At 40.6% G+C, this 21,359-nt stretch overlaps 1 protein-coding gene across 1 annotated transcript in view; it reads left to right on the top strand.

Moving 5' to 3' along the window:
• Window positions 1-808: 808 nt before the first annotated feature.
• Window positions 809-21,359, top strand: part of znf704 (zinc finger protein 704) — a 120,143-nt gene continuing 99,592 nt past the window's right edge. Inside the window, exons 1-2 of the mRNA XM_052023392.1 lie at window positions 809-1,180; window positions 19,998-20,245. Of these exons, the coding sequence (XP_051879352.1) occupies window positions 920-1,180; window positions 19,998-20,245 (509 nt within the window). The 5' untranslated portion in view covers window positions 809-919. The remainder of the gene's footprint in view (window positions 1,181-19,997; window positions 20,246-21,359) is intronic.

Raw genomic sequence — 21,359 nt, 5'->3', positions numbered from 1 at the left:
GTTTAACTCACTGTAAACTTGATGCTATTCAAAACTCTGCTGCCCGTGTCCTAGCTTCAGCTAGTCTCAGTCACCCAACATCCTATGCCTGCACACCCACATTAGCTCTCCATTAGTACCTGAATTTTATAATTCTCACCTTTACTTTCAAATCTCCCCATTGGTATTGCCCCCAACTTATCTCTGACATTCCATAATAACTCTGAAATCTCTGTTCTCTTTTTCTGGCCTTGTGGTTATTCTCACACGCATTTGCTCATTCACCTGCCATTACCTAAATTTCAAATTCCACCCCTAAACCCCATGGCCTCTTTAAGCAACATTTTGGTCAACTGCAGCAATTCCTCCTTTTCTGGTTCTTTATTTTTTAGTTTGATAAGACTCCTGTAAAGATGCTATGTAGGTTGTTGTTGGTTTTGAATAATGTTACCAGGTGAATATTTATGAACACTGGGATTAAATATGGGAGATATAAAAATGCATATTTAAAGGTTATTTTACTAAGAGTGAAGAAATTAATTTGAAGAGAGAAGCCAAAATATTTCTTTTTCCCCACTCTACTTACTACTTTGGTGCATGTATTGGAATTATCTGGGAAGAATATCACAGCTCTACGATTTGTTCATTTAATCTCGATTTCTAATTTCTCCACCTCTAAATCTATTAGTTGTTTAAAAAAAAGCATTAGTTTTAAATAGGCCATTCATTCCGCTGTTTTTCAGAAGTCCATTTCTAATTTTGCAAGTTGCAATGTCAGCTTTGCGAGGGCTACGAAAACAAACAACTCTGCTCTGAATGCCGGGCGGTTTGTGGTTTGGTTTGTTTTTGAAAAAAAATAACATTTAGTTATTTTTGCAATTGCATCTTTGCATATAATTCCTTACAATAAAACCAATCGAAGGGGGGCAGAAACCTCGCGATGCAAGCTCGTCGTTCTGCAAAGAGATCGATTCTGGGCAGCCGGGTTTGCGCTCCTAGTCCGGCTGGGGATGGGCAGCTCATCCCCGGGGTGATCCAGGCGCTCAAATCCGAAAACAAGGAGTGTGGGGGGCGATGCAACCTATACACGGTCATGCTGGAGGATGGCACCCTGCGGGAATACCCGGAGGAGGAGATCGTCGTGATGGGACCCGGTTTGCACAACCACGGCAATAAAGTGCAGATGAAATGCAGAGAAAAGGTGTGTAACTAGACGGTAATATGGATTTGGGAATGTGCCGGCTTTGCCATCGTGTGCATCCAAATACTGCCACACCACAAATAAGAGGCAGAAGATCACAGCAACACCTGCAGCACCACCCACCCGTTGAGATCTGGCGACTGAAGCCGAGCCGAGCCCCCTGGTACATTTGGAAGCTCCCGAGCCCCCGCTGGACTCCTTGTGGGTCTCAGTGCTGTTGGGAGGGTGGGTGAAACATCCCAATCTGACCCCGGCTGGCGAGTTACTTGGAAAGCTTAAACTCGCTGTGTTACTTGGTAATGGCTGGACACAGCCTGCCTGCTGGTGGGATTTTTCTTTACCCTTCTCTGTGGTGACATCGGGTCAGAGAAATCTTCACTGGCAGCCTTTTTGTTTTGTTTTCAATTATTAAGGTTTTAAAGTTTTGTGCAATTGTTTGCCGGAGAGTGCGAAAGCGGGTAGCATCTCAAATAGAAGGTGTGGTGAAAGATCAATTTGTGGCTCGGGTCTGCAAAATGTGTTGTTCACCTGTGCAGTGGAGCTTTGTGAAGCAGCCCAACGCTAGCACAGGCATACAAACACAAACATGCACAGCAGCAACAAACAGGAACACAAATAAATACCCAAAGGAAACCTTAGAAAAATCGCGCCAAAATTCTCTGATCGGAGAGGAAGTGTTTTTTTCCCCTCTCTCTTCATTTAACGTGCTGAGGTTATTGTAGATCAGCCGCAGTGTGTGTGTGTTTGTGTGTGTGTGCCGCCTGTTTACTGGAGCTGTAATTAAACGCTGCAATCAATCAAACCTGGACTGAATGAAAAGCTTCATTGAAAGGTTGGGCGCGGGTGTGCTGTAGTTGCTGCGACTGACAGTACGTCCCCAACCCGACCCATGAAGGCAGAACAGAGTAACCAAAATAATTGGATATGCAGCGCACGGTCTTCGTGCTCTTTTGGCCTGATCACGAGCAAAGGGCATGGCTCTAAACCCCGCCCCTCCTGGTGTGGTCAGTTTCATCCTTTGGAGCCATTTAAAATGTTAACTGTTGCAGATTGCAGTCAAGAAATGTAGATGCATAAAATCAGAAAACAGAAATACTTACGTAGAAAAATATTTTGAAAAGGACTCATTGCGCATGGTGCCGGTTTTGATCAATATTATGTAGTGCTAGATGGTGTTACCAGCGGATTGGCACCAAAGTATGTATTTGGAAACGATTGCAACAAAGGCGCATTGATAAGTGTCTTATGAAAGTAACCCTCGAGATTCAACCACATCATTCCTGTTTAATTGCGTTTGACACCAGCATTATAATTTATAATTTAATAATTTCCTGTGTTGCTTGTTTTTAATGTTTTGCAACCAGATTGTTTCAAATTCCTGAATATAACTCAGGTAAACATAAAGATAAAAATGGAGCTAGAGCAGGTCATCAGAGTTCACTCCTCAGTTGATTCATTCTTCCATCACAGCAACCAAACATATCCTACATAACGCCAAGGTCTTTGTATCCGGTGTCCTTCATGGATGTCTTTCATATTTATATCTGGAATTATGACCACAAATGTAACCTGCAGGTTTTATACTGAAAAGCAACTATGAAAAATAGAGGATTGTGTTGTGGGGTGCATTACGGTTTGATGAGTTGTATATTTACTAATCTGTGCCATAGGTGGGAGCATTAAGAGTTGTGCTTAAGATACTGCAGATGCTTGAACCATATTTGAACCAATTCAACTGCCTCCTAGAGGAGGGAGTATAAATTGAAGTGGTCTTTGTGCCAGGTTGTCAGGCACAACTTCTATCTGCTGGGCATAGAGGGTAGAAGGACACTCATGGAAGTTATTAATATTCTCAACTGATTTTCTGTTAGGCAAGGTATTTTGTAATAGAAATAATGAAATAACTTGGGGGGGAATATTGGAATTGTTGTGAAGAGATCAAAATCTGAATAGAAGATTGATATTTTTATAATAATTTGCACATTTATATACATGCACTTTTTTGGTGCTGGTATTGTTGACTTGTGAATGGCCTTTTCTCTTGGTGACTCTGATTTGGTTGTCCAATACAAGCCTTCTTAGTAGTAGTTATAAAACATAGCATAAGGATACTGTTTAGAATCAGTATTTAAATTACTTAAAAATCATCTTCAAATTATAAACTCTTTCAGATTTTGGAAGCAATATAGCCAGTAACAGATTATTATCAAATTCACTCCTGCCCTCTCCCCCATCCCCTACCATTAACAATGTAAACAGTCAATATAATCTTGAACTTTGTGTGTTGCAGTAGGCCACATTTGGAATTTTGTTTGCAGTTCTGGTTACCACAGTGAAGGCAGAGGCTTTGGAGATGGTGCAGAAGAGGTTCATCAGGATGTTAGCAGTCTCGATGGGCTGAATGGCCTACTTCTGCTCCTTTGTCTTGTGATGTTGGCTGGATTGGAATGTATTAGTTATAAGGAGAGGTTGGACAAGCTTGGATTATTTTCTCTGGAGTGTCACAGGCTGAGGGGCAACCTGATCGAAGTATATATAGGTGCATAAATAGGGTAGATAGAGTCTTTTGCCAGGGTGGAAGTGTCAAATACTGGAGGGCATATATGGTGAGAGAGGGAAAGGTTAATGGAGATTTATGAGGCAAGTTTTTTAACAAAGTATGGTAGGTGTCTGGAATGCAATGCCAGGGAAGGTCGAATAAGCAGATACGATAGCAACATTTAAGAGGCATTTAGACTGGCACATGAACAGGCAGAGAATAGAGAGATATGGTCCATGTGCAAGCAGATGGGATTAGTTTAATTTGGCGTCATGGTCAGCACAGACATGGTAGGTTGAAGGGCCTGTACCTGTGCTGTACTTTTCTATGTTTCTATGTATTTGGACCAACTGCATGCATTTGGTTTGGCTGTATAAATCTGAGATTCTCAACAATTTTATCCATGATTCAGTGTGATAATTGTTCACTGGTTACTTTTCCAGATGTAAATTCACTTTTATTAGCTTTATTTCTAAAAATTCTTCTTGTTGTCTTCCTTCTTACCACAAATCCCTGATCTCTCGATCTTTATTGAAGCACAAAGGCATATGGAACGGCACGACTGCCAGGAGCACAGTTCAGATGGAGGTGAATCACAAGGGGGCCACTTGGATATCTTATGACCATAAGTGATATTGCCCAACAGATCTCAAGGACTTTATTAAAGTTTGCATAATTCCCAAATTGCTAATCATATTTTCCAGCTAGCTTAAGCTTTTCAAAGAAGTGATATGACTCAGAAGACAATCAATTCTTCATGGAGAAAGAAGTTTGTATCTAAAATATTCAGAAGTTTGTGTATTGATCTCCACAGAGATATAACATTGTATTGAAGTACCAGTGTTAGAATGCACATAGGACAGAACATCCTTGGTTCAGCAGATATGGATTCATCATATGAACTAGCTGATAAACATTTTTTCTAGGTAAAAAAAATCATCCTGGTAGGTTTCCAGCTGACTGCTCCTGGCATAATAAATTCATTTATTTTACTGTTTATAATCTGCTCACTGCCCACATGGTAAGTTTGCATTTCGTATGGCACTGTTGGAGTAGGTGTGCTAATGCTACAACTCTTATTATAGTCTTTCCAAATTAAAATTTGCATTTTTAAAAGAGCTTTTATTTGAAAATAGTAAATTAAAAATGAAACAGCCACCTGCTACCTTGGCAGGTGGCTGTATCTGACTTGGACAGGCTGTGACAGCCATAGCTCTGTGCTGCTGGCTCCCCCCCTCCACCCCTTTGCATTCTGGCCTTGTTTCCCATGATGCATTTGGCACAGGGACACTTGTAAATAAGTCAGTGTTAAAAATTGACAGCAACAAATTCTCATGGACTGTAAGTTTATATGGATAATAAGGATGATTTTAGTAGAAATTATTTCCAATTTATATATATTATTTTAATCAAAAAATGTTCAATTTTGAAAAAAAAGTAAACCTAGTTTTTATGCTTTATCTCCCATTGTGATCACCAATAACCTCTTTGTATTTCTCATTCTCTCTCTCTCATTTTCTCATTCTCTCTCTCTCTCTCTCTCTCTCTCTCTCTCTCTCTCTCTCTCTCTCTCTCTCTCTCTCTCTCTAAATACAAGTCCCAATCTCCCTCCTAATTGCCAAGGTTAATCATACAGGTGGCTGTAAATTTTTGGAAACCTCCATCTTAGAGAGCTAACTAAATTTAATGCTGAAATTGATAGATTTTTGGAAGCTGAAGGAACTGGGCGATCTGCGAATCAGTTGGGAAAATGAAAGCACAGGATTAGGTTTGATCTCACTGAGTGGTGGAGCAAATTTGAGGCTTCTGCTTCTACTTCTTGCATTGTCGTATCCCAGACTATGCCTCCAATGCTTATTTTCTTACCACAGCAAACCAGCTGATCAGCTTCAATGCTGAATGAAGAAGAGAAGGAAAAATTATAATGAAGTCCTTCTGTTAAATTTGTCAGCAGTTAGCCAGAACTCCCTGTAGATATGGAGGCTGTGGAATTTGGAAGCTTATTGCCAGTATGAAATTAGAAATGAATTCAGTTTTGGTGCAGCGCATAAGGACAATGAGTTTTATAAATGTGAGAAGCTGAGATTCAGAAAAGTTAACCAATTGTACAGAAATGAGGGTAATTCAGGATGTTGTCATTAGATGATGCTATGATTGTGTTTAAGGAACAGGATGAAAAAGAACTCCAAGAGTCCTGGGCAATAATGAGCTAGTGTTACAGACTGTGATGAATCCTGATTTTGCACAGTGGAGTTGCCAGGCAAAGGAAGAGCAAATAAGATGATATATTCACATGGAAAGGGTAAATTCATAACAATATTCATCAGAAACTGGAGAACTACAAAAAAAACCCATGGCCTGCCTGTAAGGGTGAATGCCTACAAAATCTCCCTCAGAGTGGCCATACCTAAAATCATATTGCTCATAGATTAGGCTAGAATTCTGTGATAAAGTAATGATACATGAGCACTGTAAAGTGACGCGGGACAATTTCCATGTTTATAACAACATCTTGCATTTATTTAGTGCCTTCAGTGTGGTAAAGTATTACAAGCTGCCACACGAGGAATAGCGTATAAAAGTAAGGATGTGTTGATGAGGCTCTACGGGGCACTGGTGAGACCTCATTTGGAGTACTGTGTGCAGTTTTGGGCCCCTTATCTTAGAAAGGATGTACTGATGTTGGAGAGGGTTCAGAGAAGATTTACGAAGGTGATTCTCGGAATGAAAGGGCTGACATACAAGGAGCGTTTGTCGGCTCTTGGACTGTATTCATTGGAGTACAGAAGAATAAGAGGGGATCTCATATAAACATTTTGAATGTTGAAAGGGCTGGACAGAGTAGATGTGGCTAAGTTGTTTCCCATGGTGGGTGAGTCCAGGACAATAGGGCACAGTCTTAGAATTAGAGGGTACCCATTTAGAACAGAGATGCGGAGAAATTTCTTTAGCCAGAGGGTCGTGGATTTATGGAATTTGTTGCCATGTACAGCTGTGGAGGCCCGATCATTGGGGGTGTTTAAGGCGGAGATTGATAGGTATCTAATTAGTCAGGGTATCAAGGGATATGGGGAAAAGACCAGGAATTGGGGCTAGATGGGAGAATAGTTTAGCTCATGGTGATGTGGCGGAGCAGACTCAATGGGCCAAATGGCCTACTTCTGCTCCTTTGTCTTGTGAAGAGAGCTATCAGACATTTTAGATGCAGAGCCACAGCAGATGATATTGAGGCACATGATTAGAAGCTTGATTAAGCAAGTGAATGTTAAGGAATATCTTAGGAAGATATTGGAGAGTTTTAGAGGAAATTAAAACTTTTGAGTTGGCCAAAAACATTGACACCATTGGTGGAGAAAACAAAATTGGGGATGAACACTAGGGCACAATTGGAGCAGTGCTGGGATGTTCAAGGGTCACAGAGCTGTAGTGTTGTACAGCATAGAAACAGGGCCTTCGGTCCACTCTAATCCTATTTTTCCTGCATTCTGCCTGTAGTCTTCCATGCCATAGCATTTCCAATGCTTACAGAGGTATAGTGATAGGATGCAGAGCTGGGCTGACAAGTGGCAGATGGGAGTTCAATCCGGAGAAAGGAGGAAGGGGTTAGATAGTCTTAGGAGTGATTTGAAGGTTGGCACAACATGGTGGGCCGAAGGGCCTGTATTGTGCTGTATTGTTCTATGGCTCTAATGCTGAGTTAAATACTCGAACGTTGTGTGGGTACCTGCCTCCAACACCCTGTCAGGAAGTTTCTTCCAGATTTCACACACACTTTGAGTGAAAAGATTCTTCCTGGTCCATTCTAAATCTATGCCTTTTGATTTTAGATATCTCTGCATTGGGGAAACGTTTCTTATTATCTACCCTAGCTTTTCCATCATAATTTTTTTATAGCTCTATCGGGTTCTCCACACAACTCCACCACCACAAAGCACACCACACAGCTCCAAGCAAAACAAATCCAGCCTATCCAGTTTCTCCTGCTCTGGACAACATCCTGATGAATCTCTTCTGTGCTTACTACTTCAGTGCAATGACTTTCTTCCTGTTATATGTAGATTTGAACTGCACACAGTACTCCAGCTGTCGTTACATAGATAGGGAGGGGAAAGACCCCTAAGGCATTTCAGACTTTAGCCTAACATACCTTCGCTTGGGCAGAAAGAAACTCGCAGGTCAGTAAAAATATTAGAGGATAAAGAGCAGAAAATATAATGACAGTGTCAGAGTGTTTGTGGGATTTATTATGTGAGTGAATTTAATAATCAATTGGAATTTTACTATCCTGTGCATTGTTATACTCTTGTACTTTGGCTAAGATCAGAGCAAGAAGCTTGCTCTTGAATTTCCTCCATCCCTTCCTATAGAAAGATCAGAATGACCACCATGTCTTACTGGGATGGGAAACCTTTCTGTGAGAAATTACAGGAACAAACAGCATCCTAGAATGCAATTACGTCCTGCATGAATCAGTATCTTGCTGGACAACTTGGATGTTGAGCTTTATTCAGTTCCAGCAGGGCTTGCTGTAAAATGACCAGGAATGGGAACTCTGGATGACATTTTACTACCTAGTCTGGAGGCACTGAGCCCAATAGTAGCATCGTTCTCTGCCCTAGTTGTGATCAACAAACTTTGCACACACTCTGATTATAATATCTGGGCGTGCTAGGCACGCATCCTTGAGGTGCACCTGTGTTGATTGTCAGTGAGGAGGAGATGTTATTGCCGATTCACACTGACTGTGATTTCCTTATAAGGAAGTCGAGGATCCAGTTGCAGAGGAAGGTAGAGGCCCATGTTTTGAAGCTTGGTTATTAGTACTGAGGGAATGATGGCATTGAACGCTGAACTGTAATCAATAGACAGTAGCCTGATGTATGTCTTGTGGTTGTCTAGGTGCTTCAAAGCAGAGTGGAGAGCCAGTGAGATTGTGTCTGCTGTAGACCTGTTGTAGCGGTAGGCGAATTGCAGTGGGTCCAGGCCCTTCCTCTTGAAGTACTTCATCACAGTAGATGTGAGTGCTTCTGGGTGATACTCATTGAGGCAGCTCACCCTGCTCTTCTTTGGCACTGGAATGATTGCTGCCCTTTTGAAGAAGGTAGGAACCTCAGACTGCAGCAGTGTGAGGTTGAAGATGTCCTTGAATACTCCAGCTAGTTGTCGGCAGAGGATTTCAGTACCCGGCCAGGTACACAGTTGGGGCCTGAAGGCTTGCGAGGGTTCACCCTCTTGAAGGATGTTTGTACATTGGCCTCCGAGACAGCGATTACAGGATCGTTGGATGCTGTGGGGATTCACACAGGTGTAGTGTTATTCTTCCTTTCAAAGGGTGCATAAAAGGTGTTGAGCTCGTTGGGGAGTGAAGCATCACTGCCATTTATGCTGTTAGGTTTTGCCTTATAGGAAGTAATGGCATGCAAATCCTGTATGTAGTGACAAATAACTAAATGCCACAGACTAGGAAGATTTCTTTTGTATTTCTGAGCGGTGATTTTCACTCTAGAGGCAGTACTTATTGTTTTTGTTCTTAAGGCTGCACTTATCTCTCATTATCCTGAGCCAGCTATGTAATGTGGCACTCCAGAGCAGATAGGAATGGGAGGTTCTCTTCCTCCAAGGACCTGAGTGAATCAATAGGGTTTTTACATCAATATAGCAGCTCCCACTATCAAGTCTTTTTATTTGGTGTCAGCTCACATATTGTCAGATTTCATTTATTCATTTTTCCAATTTGCCACTGCAGAGTTTGAGATTGAAACCTTGCACACAACCATTACACACAATACCCAACAGAAGGTCAAATCTTCAAATGTTCAGTCACCCCTTTGCATGAGAAACATTGGCTGGAATTTCTTGGCAGCCGTATTAGCTCAGATAAAATTCATCTTTTTTTAAATTAACTTGTGTTGTTACGGACTCAGTGAAAGTCCCTTTAAGATAGAGAGTGTGTGTGTATGTGTGTGTGGGGCGTGCTTACGTCAATAGAAGATAAAGGACGTAATGACGTTGTTGAAGAAGTCAGAAGAAGGAGAGAGAGAGAGAAGGGAGAGAGACACCAGCCTGCTTGTTTTCTCTATCGATGGATGAGAAACAATAACTGTGTTTGCTACTGAAATCCATGTATGGAAGTTGGAAGTAATCCGGTGGAGTTCACTTTGTTGCTGACCTGTAGAAGGAAACAGGTATTTGTGTGTGGACGACCACGATTCGGATGCTTTTTGGGGTGAGGAAGTCACTACCGAGTAAACACTGAAGTGTCGTTTGGGTTCCATTGTGGAACATTTGGATTTCGTATGTACTCTCTCTCTGTTTCTCTACGTCTACGTCTTATCTTCAGACAACGGTGGTTGTTGAAGAAGCCCTTGCTCATGTTTCACCTTATGGCTTGCGGAACTGAACTTTAAGAACCATTCCGGAACTGGGAGTTTGGGACTTTGTCACACACACACACGAAGAGTTTAGTTTTGGGGTTAACGTTCAAGGTTTAACATTTTTGAATTCTAACATACTAACATTTTTACTTTTATTTTACGTATTATCATAAGTAGTAATTAATAAAATAGTTTTTAACACTGAATCATGCTCAGTGTGTTTCTTTTATTGCTGGTTCGTGACAGTGTGCATTTTTAAACCTTAATTTGTCCCTTCATTTCTATTGAATACAGCAAGTTTCTATTGTAACTTCTGTTAACTCAAGCTGCTGAAAGGCAATTAATCTGTCATTGCTAAACATTACATCTGGAAAGGCCAGTATTTCAGAGGTAGTCCTTTGTCAGTGTTTCTTCTGCTTATCAACTTGTCATCTCTTTCAGTCATCCATAATCAAATAAAACTTGTAGGAAACAATTAGGGAGCTCCAGGATGTCTGACATTTTACCAGTGTATGATAAACTTTAAAGAAAATAAGCCAGAAAAATTAGTTCACAGTAAAGATGAAAAATACCTAATTGTGTTAATTTAGATAACTTCACCAAAAGCACTTTACAACCATTTGAAGTGCATTTGAAATATTGACACTGCGTAATATAAGAAATGCAGGAACAATTTGTATGCAAATAACAAAATAAAACAAAGGAATCTTTTAATGCTATTGGCAAAGAGATAAAAAGTGGCCTGTAAAAACACTTATGCTCTTCTTCAAACAGTGACATGTGATAAAATATTTAGGTATACTGGAGAGGGTGGATGTGGCCGTAGTTTAATATCTCACCGGAAAGATGGGAGCTCTCCTGATAAAGTGCTCCCTCAGTCTTGCATTAAGTGCCAATCCAAATTATGGCACAAGTCTCCGGAGTGATACATAAACCCAAAATGATTGATTCAAAGGCAAGAATGCTACTTCCTGAGCCAAACCAATCTTAAATTCACATACTTAACATATCTTTGATTCAGCAAGCAGTTACCTTTTTAGGGTTGTACTGATACTTTGTCCATGCTGTCGACCTTCAAGTATTCTGTTCCTGGTTTAAAGTTGGATTATCACCATTTGTTAATTTGAGGAGTGGTTTAGTTTTGTAATGGGATTTGCATTTAAAAATAGTTTGTGCTACAAAATATTCTAATTTCTTGAATCATTGTTCATCGTAATTGTTGTCTTCACCTTTCTTCTGAAAAATTCTTATGTAAAATGCATTGGTCCAATCTCCTTGTTTGCAGATATTCTGTGGAAGTTTCAGACATGAAGCTACTGCATTGCAATCTTTGTAAGGCATATCTAGGAATTTACCTTTCATTATTGGAATGCCCATTTGTATTTTCTCATTGTGCATATGTAAATATGTATTTGCATAACTTTTATCTAATACTAAGGGAACAGACAATTTTTATATAAACAACCATGTAAGCTGCATGTATAGGCATCATGCAGTTCTTCCAGACCAACACCTTTGACCACAAGTCCATCAGGCAGTGGTCAGCACGGAACATCCTGCAGACACTGCAGGAGAAGGACTTGTTGGACACTGTGGAGTGGTTCCCTGAGCAGACTGTCCAGACCATCTGGCAGAATGCCTCATCGCCAGAACTCACCAACAAGCACCAAGACCTCGCTAGGTTGGCAGTGAGAGTGGCCCTCCCAGTCAGATCCTTCCTGCATGGTCGGAACCTCACTCCCAGCGCACGCTGCCCCTGGGAGGACTGCGCTGGGGACGAGACAGTCGCCCACCTCTTTGCGGGCTGTGGGTTTGCGAGGAGGGTGTGGCGAAAGATGCAAGGGTCCTTGTCACGGTTCATCCCCAGCAGCTGCGTAACAGAGGATTCTCTGATCTACGGGCTGTTCCCGGGGACACACACAGAGATGGACATCAACTAAACTTGTTGGTCTTCCAGCACTGCGAGATGTCCGTGGGGGAATGCTGCCGGCTGGCACATTCCAGGCTGCAGGAGTACGTGCTGAGGGATGCACTGAAGCTGGGTGCAGCCAACGCAAGGGCTCGGTGGGGAAGGACTACAGTTTAGGGTTCTTCTGCCACTGGAGAGGGAGGGTCAGGGTCAGGCGAGAAAGCCTCTAAATATTGTAAATACAGGACTGGGTAGCCCCCAGGGAGCCACACGTGTGGCATTGGTGCTTTTTTTTTATATATAAAAAGGTAATACTAATGAATGATCTGTACAAGAATGTAAAGGTTTGCACTGTTTTATAATTGTATATAGTTTGTCTTTTATTATGAATAAAGTTTATTTTGGAATCTTAAAAAAATACATTTGGACAGGTACATGGATAGGAAAGGTTTAGAGGGTATGGACCAAATGCAGGCAAATGGGACTAGCTCAGGAAGACACCTTGGTCAGCATGGAAAGGCCTGTTTCTGTGCTGTACAACTCTATGACTCTGTCTGTGACTGTAATGCAATGCAAATGACTTTTCATCCTAGCCAAATGATGCACAGCTTGGAACTGTTGTTTCAAATGTTCTGTGAATGGATGATCTGGACAGACCTATTTTTTTTTAACCACTAGAGTGATCATAACATTGGACAGATTTGAATACATACATTCATCCAGTCTGTTAGAAAACATCAAACTGCTGTAACTAATGCAAATGTAGATTTGGTAGTGGAAAATGAATGTTGCTAGGATGGTGCTCCTTTGAATTGTTGTCTTATTCCTTCCACCCTCTCTTTAAGCCATGCTATTCTCCCTAAATTGGTATTCACTCCACAATCTGCCGCTCCACTCAATTTTTCCACTGCTTTTAAATAACGCAACTCCTTCTCGTCCTTGTTTTTCCTTTTTTTATAATCAACGGACTTGAAAACTCAAGCTCAATGCTCCATGTATTTGTTCTTGCACATGATCTTTATTGTCATTCATTCTTTTTGACTTGGTGCCATCCTGCAAACGTTCCTTAACCAAAGTTCTCTATTTAAATGAGTACTATTGTAGTAGATGGACCAGAGATTTGGGGGTTAGAGAAGTAAAGAAATGGATGAACAGTCCTCTACTGTAATAGCATTGGAAATGCAAAAAAAGACATTCCAAGGTCTCTGCCTGACCAACCTCTTTGTCATTTTTGAGAAAGTGGTATCCCAAATTATTCACGAATCTTGTACCCCACAGATAATTTCATTCTGACAGGCAACTTGGAGACACTTTAGCATGTTTCCTCTTGACTCAGTGAAGCCAGTACTCATGGGACCTGTGTACAAGTTGAGTCAGCACCCTCGGGTCCTGTCCACCAGGGTGAGATAGTGCTCATGTGACTCAGGGAGTTGGCAGCTGGGGCGGATCAGCCATGATCATTTTGAATGACAGGTCAAGTTTGAGGAGCTGAGTGGCCTACTCCTATTTTCTTATGTTAACATGGAACATAGAACAGTACAGCACAGGAACAGGCCCTTCAGCCCACAATGTTATGCCGAACTAATTAAACTAGTAATTAAACGCCTACCTAAACCAATCCCTTCTGCCTACACAATGCTCACATCCCTCCATTCTCTGCACATTCACGTGTCTATCTAAGAGCCTTTTAAATGCCTCTATTGTATTTGCCTCCACCACCACCCCGGAAATGCATTCCAGACACCCACCATTCTCTGTGTTTTAAAAAAAACCTTGCCCTGCACATCTCCTTTTAACTTACCCACTCTCATCTTAAATGCATGCCCTCTAGTATTAGACATTTTGACCCTGGGAAAAAGATACCAGCTGTCTATCCTATCCATGCCTCTCATAATTTCATAGGCTCCTTCTGCTACCGCACATGGAGGGGCAGAGTTGGGTGGGGAAGCCCCTCAAACAATGAAAGGGGTATCACCTCAGGAAGCCACCTTTGTGACATTGGTGCTCTGTTTGTTTGTGTTTTTCATTAATGTTTTCACTACTGAATGTAACAACCATGAATGTTAAGGTATTTTTTTATTATGAATAAAGTTTATTTTTGAAAAAAAAGTTCTATTATATCTCCTCTTAGCTTCTGCTGCTCCAGAGAAAACAGCCCTAGTTTGTCCAACTTCTCCTTATAGCATATTCCCTCTAATCCAGGCAGCATCCTGGTGAACCTCTTCTGCACCCTCTCCATAGCCTCCACATCTTTCATATAATGGGGTGACCAGAATTGAATGTAATACTCCAGATGCAGCCTAAACAGAGTTTTATAAAGTTGCAGCTTAACTTCCTGACTCTTGCACTCAGTGCCTCAACTAATAAAGGCAAGCATGCCATATTACCTTCTTTACTACCCTATCAACCTGTGCAGCCATTTTCAGGGAGCTGTGGACTTGGATCCCAATATCCCTCTATACTTCAACAATGTTAATGGTCCTGCCATTAACTATGTTCTGTCCCTTTACTAAACGATTACATTTTGTCCCTTTATCTGTTCTTTGGTACACTCATTTCAGGAAATGTTAGTGCCTGTTATCATTGAAAATGTTTATTTGCCATTATCATTTCTAGATTTCCAGAAAACATTTGATAAAGTTCATTATTAGGGTGAAATTGATTAAGGAATGAAAGTAGAGGGTATTTGTTAAGGCAAAGATGTCACTTGTAGGGGTAAGTGTTAAGCTTCCTGCTGTTGTACCTTGCTTTAACAATTCAGATTCAAGAACTTAGTGCAACCTTGTTGGATTTTCATATGAAAGGAGGATTGGTTAAATCCAAGGTTATGACTTAAAATGAATTCAAATAATATAAACAAATGGATAAATGCTGACAGGTGAACATTAATACCTTCAATCTTGTCAGATTAATTAACTGGTACTTTATATACAGTACAGATAATCTGTAAATAAGTGAAGCTGGAAAGAATCCAGGATCGATAGTAGAGTCAGCCTTAAACATTTGTCAGTCTGCAGTAAACAAAGGAAATAGAATCCTGAATTACATGGCTTAGAGCAATCACACACTGAATCTATATGGTACAGCAGTTTGATTGCTCCTTGAGTGTTTTGTTCATTTTTGGCCATCGACATGTGAACATTTCCAGTTTTTGAGGTACTCAAGAGCAGGGTCTAGAGTCTGATTCCCAACATTCATGAATTGAGCTAAAGGGAAAATACAGTCTCTTTAGCCTTGACAGAAGGTGCTAGCAGGACAGTATGTAAGGTAAGGCAAGGCAGATCCAGAGTTTTATTTAAGTGTAAGTCAAGATACGTGAGCACAGATTCAAATTGTGAAAAGAACGATTTAGGTCATTCATCAGGAAGAAGTCGTTTGTATAGCACAACCAAAACTTGGAATGGTTTCCCATTTATAGTAATGGAGGGAAATCCATAAACCTTCATTGGGGATACCGTTTGATGGTATGATGTAAAATGTAAGATTTTTCGGGCTTTCTGACCAGTACTTAGATTGTACCTTTATGAAGAGACTAACTTATTCTGTTGTAACTCGGAGGACTGCCCCACTCTTGTTGAGTGACTGGAGCTAATTATCTTTTAGTTAGGAGTTAGAGTGAGAATAAACAGTAACAGAAGCTCGAGTAGATGATAATGACATAAGGGCTTTATTTTTAAGTTCTGTTTAGTTGTTCACTGCTTATCCGGTGCAGGAATCTGACACAAACACATATTGAAATATTTAATATTAGGTCTTAAAACTTAAAATGTTTCCCGTCCAGTGTTGATTAAATCTTGTCTTCCTTTACTATTGCAAACATGCAATAAATGGAGAAGAAAACTTCAAAAAGCAAATTTCAAGGATGACTTGCTTCTTGCTTCCATTCCACAGGAAAGCAGCTGCTGACAGTGAAGGTCAGTTTTCAAAGATCTTAAATGGGAGCAAACGATAACAGGGATTTCTTTAAGCAACAATTTCTGTATGATTTCAAATTTGGTGTTAGCACTACAATCAAACTCGTTGTAAGTCAATGTCTATGGAACTATGACCCAGAGAGATCAGTGCTTCTGCAACTGTACCCCAGAGTGCCAGTGCAACTGTTCCCCAGTGTCAATGTCTATGTAACTGTTGGTCAGTGCTTGTGTATCTGTTCAATACTGAGGGTTGGTGTGCAACTTCCCACCTCTGAGAATCTGTCCTTGTGCAACTGTTCCCAAGTGAAAGTGAGTGCATGTGTAATTATGACCCAGCAAGAGTGTGTCCCAGGGCAACTGTTCTCCAGTGAGGGTCAGTGCCAGTGCAATTGTACCCAGTGAGAGTCAGCATCTGTACAAGTGTTTGCTAATGAGACTGTGCATCTGCGGCTGTTCAGCTCCGAGAGGTAGTGTTTGTGTATCTGCACTTCAGTGACAGTCTCTGTGTGATTGTACCCAGTGAGAGTCAGTATCTGTGTAACTGATCCCCAGTGAGAGTCAGTGCCTGTGGCACTGCACAGCAGTGGAACTTAGTGGCTGTGCAGTGTTTCCTCAGTGACTGTGGGACTGTACCCCAGTGAAAGTCACAGGCAATGATTCATTGCTGAACAGTTGTGCAGGTGCTGGACTCTGACTGGCTGAGTTACACAAACAATGACCCTCACAGGCAAACAGTTCTACAGGCACTGACTATCAGAAGGGAACAGTTGGACAGGCACTGAGTCTCCTGGAGAACAACTGAACACATAATTACTTCCACTGGGGAATCACTGGACAGGCACTGATACTCACTTCTGAACAATTGCACAGTGGAGAATCAGTATCTGTGCAATTGTGCCCAGTGATAGTGCATGAGCAGTTGTTTGCCAGAGTCAATGTCTATACAACTGTTGCCAGTGGGAGTCAGTGTCTGTGCCACTGTTGCCAGTGGGAGTCAGTGTCTGTGCCACTGTTCCCAGTGGGAGTCAGCACCTGTGCAATTGTTTGCCAGTGAGGATCACCCTAGTGAAACTAAGTTCTTGTGTAAGTGTACCCCCACTGATAGTGCCTGTGGAAGTCTTCTGCAGTAAGTGCATGTGATTTGTATTCCAGTGGTAGTCTGTGGCTGTGTAAGTGTTCGCCAGTGAGAGGCAGTGTCTGTGCAAATGTTCAACATGAAAGTCAGTCTGTTCATTTACATCTCTGACAGGCAGTCCCTTTGCAACTCTTCCTTGTTCTGAAATCTGAAATCATAAAAAAATTGTTGCCTGAAGAAATCCCTGTCAGTACGTGTGCACCTGTACGCCATTTTGGAGTCGATGCTTGTGTGACTGTACCCAGTTTACTAACAGGATACCCCATTTAAAAACTGTGTTGACAATAGAAGCCTGTTGGTTTAAATACTATGCAGGAGGAACAGTGCAGTAGACAGGGGGCTCCCGAGAGAGGGAAATTGCTTTCTGGGACCCGCCATAGCACCTGCAGAGTTCCAGGTGTGTTACAAGAGTCTGACAGTGATTAATAAAACTAATCTGTAAAACTGTTAATGTGATAGCCAGACACTCACCAGGGCCAATGCTTGTTGTAGATTTCATTGTGTCTCAGAATGATTCAGTGCATTGTAGTACTTGCACTCAAAACAAAATCCTAAATGGTGTTAGGCCTTGTTAGATCTGTACAAAGACTCAAACTCATTTTTATTCTTTTATTAGTTCCTGAGCTGTTGGTGCTGCTGTTATTGTTCATCCCTTATTGTTGTTGAGAATGTGGTGTTGAATCGCCGCCTTGAACCAGAGCAGTCCCAGTGGATCCATTAGAAATAATAATATTTGTCTATAAATCTCCAAGATCAAGCCAGAAGAAATCTGCAGGAAACGACTTGTTTCCTATCTCTTTATAGATTTTTTAACTGTTACATTTTCCAGACATTTAGTAAAATATACATATGTGCATATGTCATAAAATTGGTCACAGAGTTAATAGGAATGTTGTATTACAAAATATATTTTGTAATATATTGAAAAACGGTGGAGATATGTCACTTCAGATTACAAATTTAATTATCATTAAATAAGCAGAGCCTATGGTCAGTGATAGTTGTCTGACATTGTCAAGGGAATTGTGCTGGATGATGTCAGTTTAATAAACTTTGAAGCAGTCACTGAGATAAAGGTCTATAATTTTTAAGTATAATTGTTACCATTATTTTAGATATAGACCTTTTGTACAGACTTTGCAGGTGGGAACTTCCTCATCTGGAAGTCAGGTGATGCAGAAAGAACATCTTTGTGATCTTTTGTGCACATTATCGTGATGTGGGCTGTTTGTTCTGGTGGATGTGTGCTTTTTGATGCTTGCTTACAGCTAGCATTGCAATTTCTTTATCACTTTTCTCTGTTGTTACATACAAGTCACAACTGCAGAGTGTAGCAAGGATTTCCCAGTGACCTATCTCTGTGGATCAGATGTCGCTGAAATGCTAGATTGGTTCAAAACGACAGTATCTTCAGTTGCCTGGGAGTGAACATTTATTTGCCTAACCTGATTTAAAAGTCGCAGACAGTGGAGCATTGAGGAAGTGCAATCTTTTCTGATTCCGATTGATCATGGTATTGTGCTCTGGTGCAAGCACAATTATGGGGATGTAATGTGTAAAACTTAATCTGGATCTTTGTGCATCATAGTCTTATAAAGTCTCCCTTTTTTTTATGCTGCTGGTGTTTGTCCAATATTAAGAAGTTGAGATAGTATGAACTTGAAGTGCAGTGATTAAGGGTGATCGTCATCTTGATGGCTAAGTGAATGGAAGAATTTGGTTGCAAATCAACAATTTAACGCCATCTCCTGAGCAGTACCGCTTGCACAGGTATTTCAAGGGAAGCAAGGAATAAGATGTGCATTGGACTCAAAGTTCTCTTGCCAGTCTTCTTTAGGACTCTTAATTGGCACTTCAGTATACAGCTCAGATCTAAGCAGCTAAGGGTATCCATTCTACACAGGTGGGTAGGATATCTGCACTATGTGAAGATTGGGAAAACAAATGAACAGTGCAGTGTGCCATTATAAATTCATCAGAGTCATAGAAAAATTCAAGCATAGAAAGAGGCCACTTGCCCCATAATTCATGCCAGCTCCTTGTGGAACAATCTATTCAACGATATTCCCCTACTTTTTCCTTGTACCCCTGCACATTATTTCCCCTCAGCTGCCAGTTTGAAAGCCCATTTGCTTCTTTTACCACCATGATTACATGCAGTGTTTCCCTGAGCATCACCACAAAGTAGAGAAGAGGTTTTCTTCACATCCCCTTTATCTCTTGAATCTTTGTCCCTAGGTCCCCGAACCATCCATTAATGGGAACAACTTCTCTCCAAGGTATCTTATGGCAAGAGACACTGACACTGTTTTCTTAGGATTAAGCAGAAGTTTGCAAAATGCACACCCTCTGGAGTAGTAGGAAATTATGGATGGCAACTTCTGGATTCCATATTACAACCATGGAAATGTGCACCGAAAAAGCTGTGTCAGTTTTATGGTACGGTGATGAAGAGCAGACAGTTTAACCATCATTACAACCACAAAGTAAAGGCTATTGAGCCATCTTCCTTATTCTGTTATCTGTCAAGGACAGCCAGCTAGAATGAATAACTGGGGCATGTAGACTGATAAATATTCTCTCACTTGATAATTTTTTCTCAGAACATAATGGTGGATTTTGTTAATTATGGAGTCCACTTTCAATGGCATAGAAAATGTCTGCCCTTTTATTTCAGTGTTAGTATTCAGCATTTTATGTTTACATCCATTGGCAGCGAAAGGTTTACAGGGAATTCTCTACTTTTTTTCTGTGGTATCAAAAAAACTTTACCTACACAATGTATCTTCTACTATATACAGTATAGTCTTTATTTTTCCTGGTGGGATATAAAATAAACCAACCTATATAGTATATTTTCTGTCAGTGTTTCAGAGAGATTTTGCAGATTGCCAAAAATGCAACAGAATGCAACAGTAAACTCAATGTTGTGACTTGCTCCTGCAGCTGTATTGCAATGGCCGTGACCCATCCTGTGTCGCACCATTGTATGATCAAAGTCACACTGAGAACCACCAGAAGGTGCTGGAGCAGCAGCTGCCCCTAGTGAGGAAGATTGAAGCTATGAAGATACTGGAAACTAAAAAGATCAGCTGGATTCAGGATCACGACAAGGACCACATGCGACCTATTGGAGCTGTTTCCGATCAGAAAAGAAAAGTTGTTTCTTCCAATATTGATGTCCCTCGTGCAAGGTAGGAGAGTTATCCTTTAAAATAAGCAGCAGATTAGATAATAGATTTTTTCAGCACAATAAAATTTATTTTTATAGTTAAAAACAGAAGATGATGGGAGCACTCCACATCTGTAGAGAGAGAAAGAGAAACAGAATTAAAGTTAGTCAATGACCTTTCATAATCTTTATGGTTAGATGTGGTGTATTTCCAAAACCTAGATCAATATTTCAATATTAAAAAGTTGCACTCACAGTAACAAAGTACTTCTAAGCATCTGTTTCTGTGGAAAATTTCCAAAAGGATATTCCTTATAAGAGTCTTTTTATAAATTTTTAAGCAAAATATGTGACAGTGCTGTACGTTCTCAGTAATCTGCAATTATGAACCAATAGGCAGAAGCCTAACTCAGGGCAACGACTCAGCTACTTCTAAGGGGAATGGGATGGACATGTAGGAGCATTATTGGGATCAGAAACTGGACCAAAGCAGAAAACGTAATAAATAAAACAAAACATTGTCAATCGTCTGACACAAGGAAATGGAGATCAACTGCCCCACATCAATATGTCATACTAAATTAGAAAAATACCAAATGCTAACGCATTTGATTGAAAAAAAATGGCAAAGTCCCCAAAATAATGCCTCTGAAAATGCCATGAACATGAACCTCTGACATATATTTTCAGTTCAATTGTTTAATTTTATACTGACATAGTTGTGTAAGTTCCAGGTATGTTATGGCATTTCATGACTCCTATTGAAGATAATGAATTTAAGTGCACAGTAATCAGAAGACTTATACAAGGGCTGAAGGCAAATATTTTGATTCTTCAGTCAATATTCATTTTGCATAGTTTAATCTAGAAATTGTACTATTGTACTCAAGAAATTAATTGTAACAAAAAACTTATTATCAGCAGAAAATAAGCTTCAGCTATTTTGTTAAAACATGAAAATAGCATGCAAGGGAAATTAAACTGGTTATTACAGCACGTAACTTTAGATTTCGAATTATAGTCACTCTTCCAAATATTGCCATCCCATGCAGCCTAGAGCGTGCTCACCTGGAGAATTTCATGTTTTTAACAATAAAAAATTATGGTCTGGTTAAGGAATATCACCTCAACTTTTA

Source organism: Pristis pectinata, chromosome 9, assembly GCF_009764475.1.
Source record: "Pristis pectinata isolate sPriPec2 chromosome 9, sPriPec2.1.pri, whole genome shotgun sequence".
Classification (NCBI taxonomy): domain Eukaryota; kingdom Metazoa; phylum Chordata; class Chondrichthyes; order Rhinopristiformes; family Pristidae; genus Pristis; species Pristis pectinata.
Note: the sequence above shows the minus strand (reverse complement) of the source record. Positions and strands in the feature narration are given on the sequence as shown.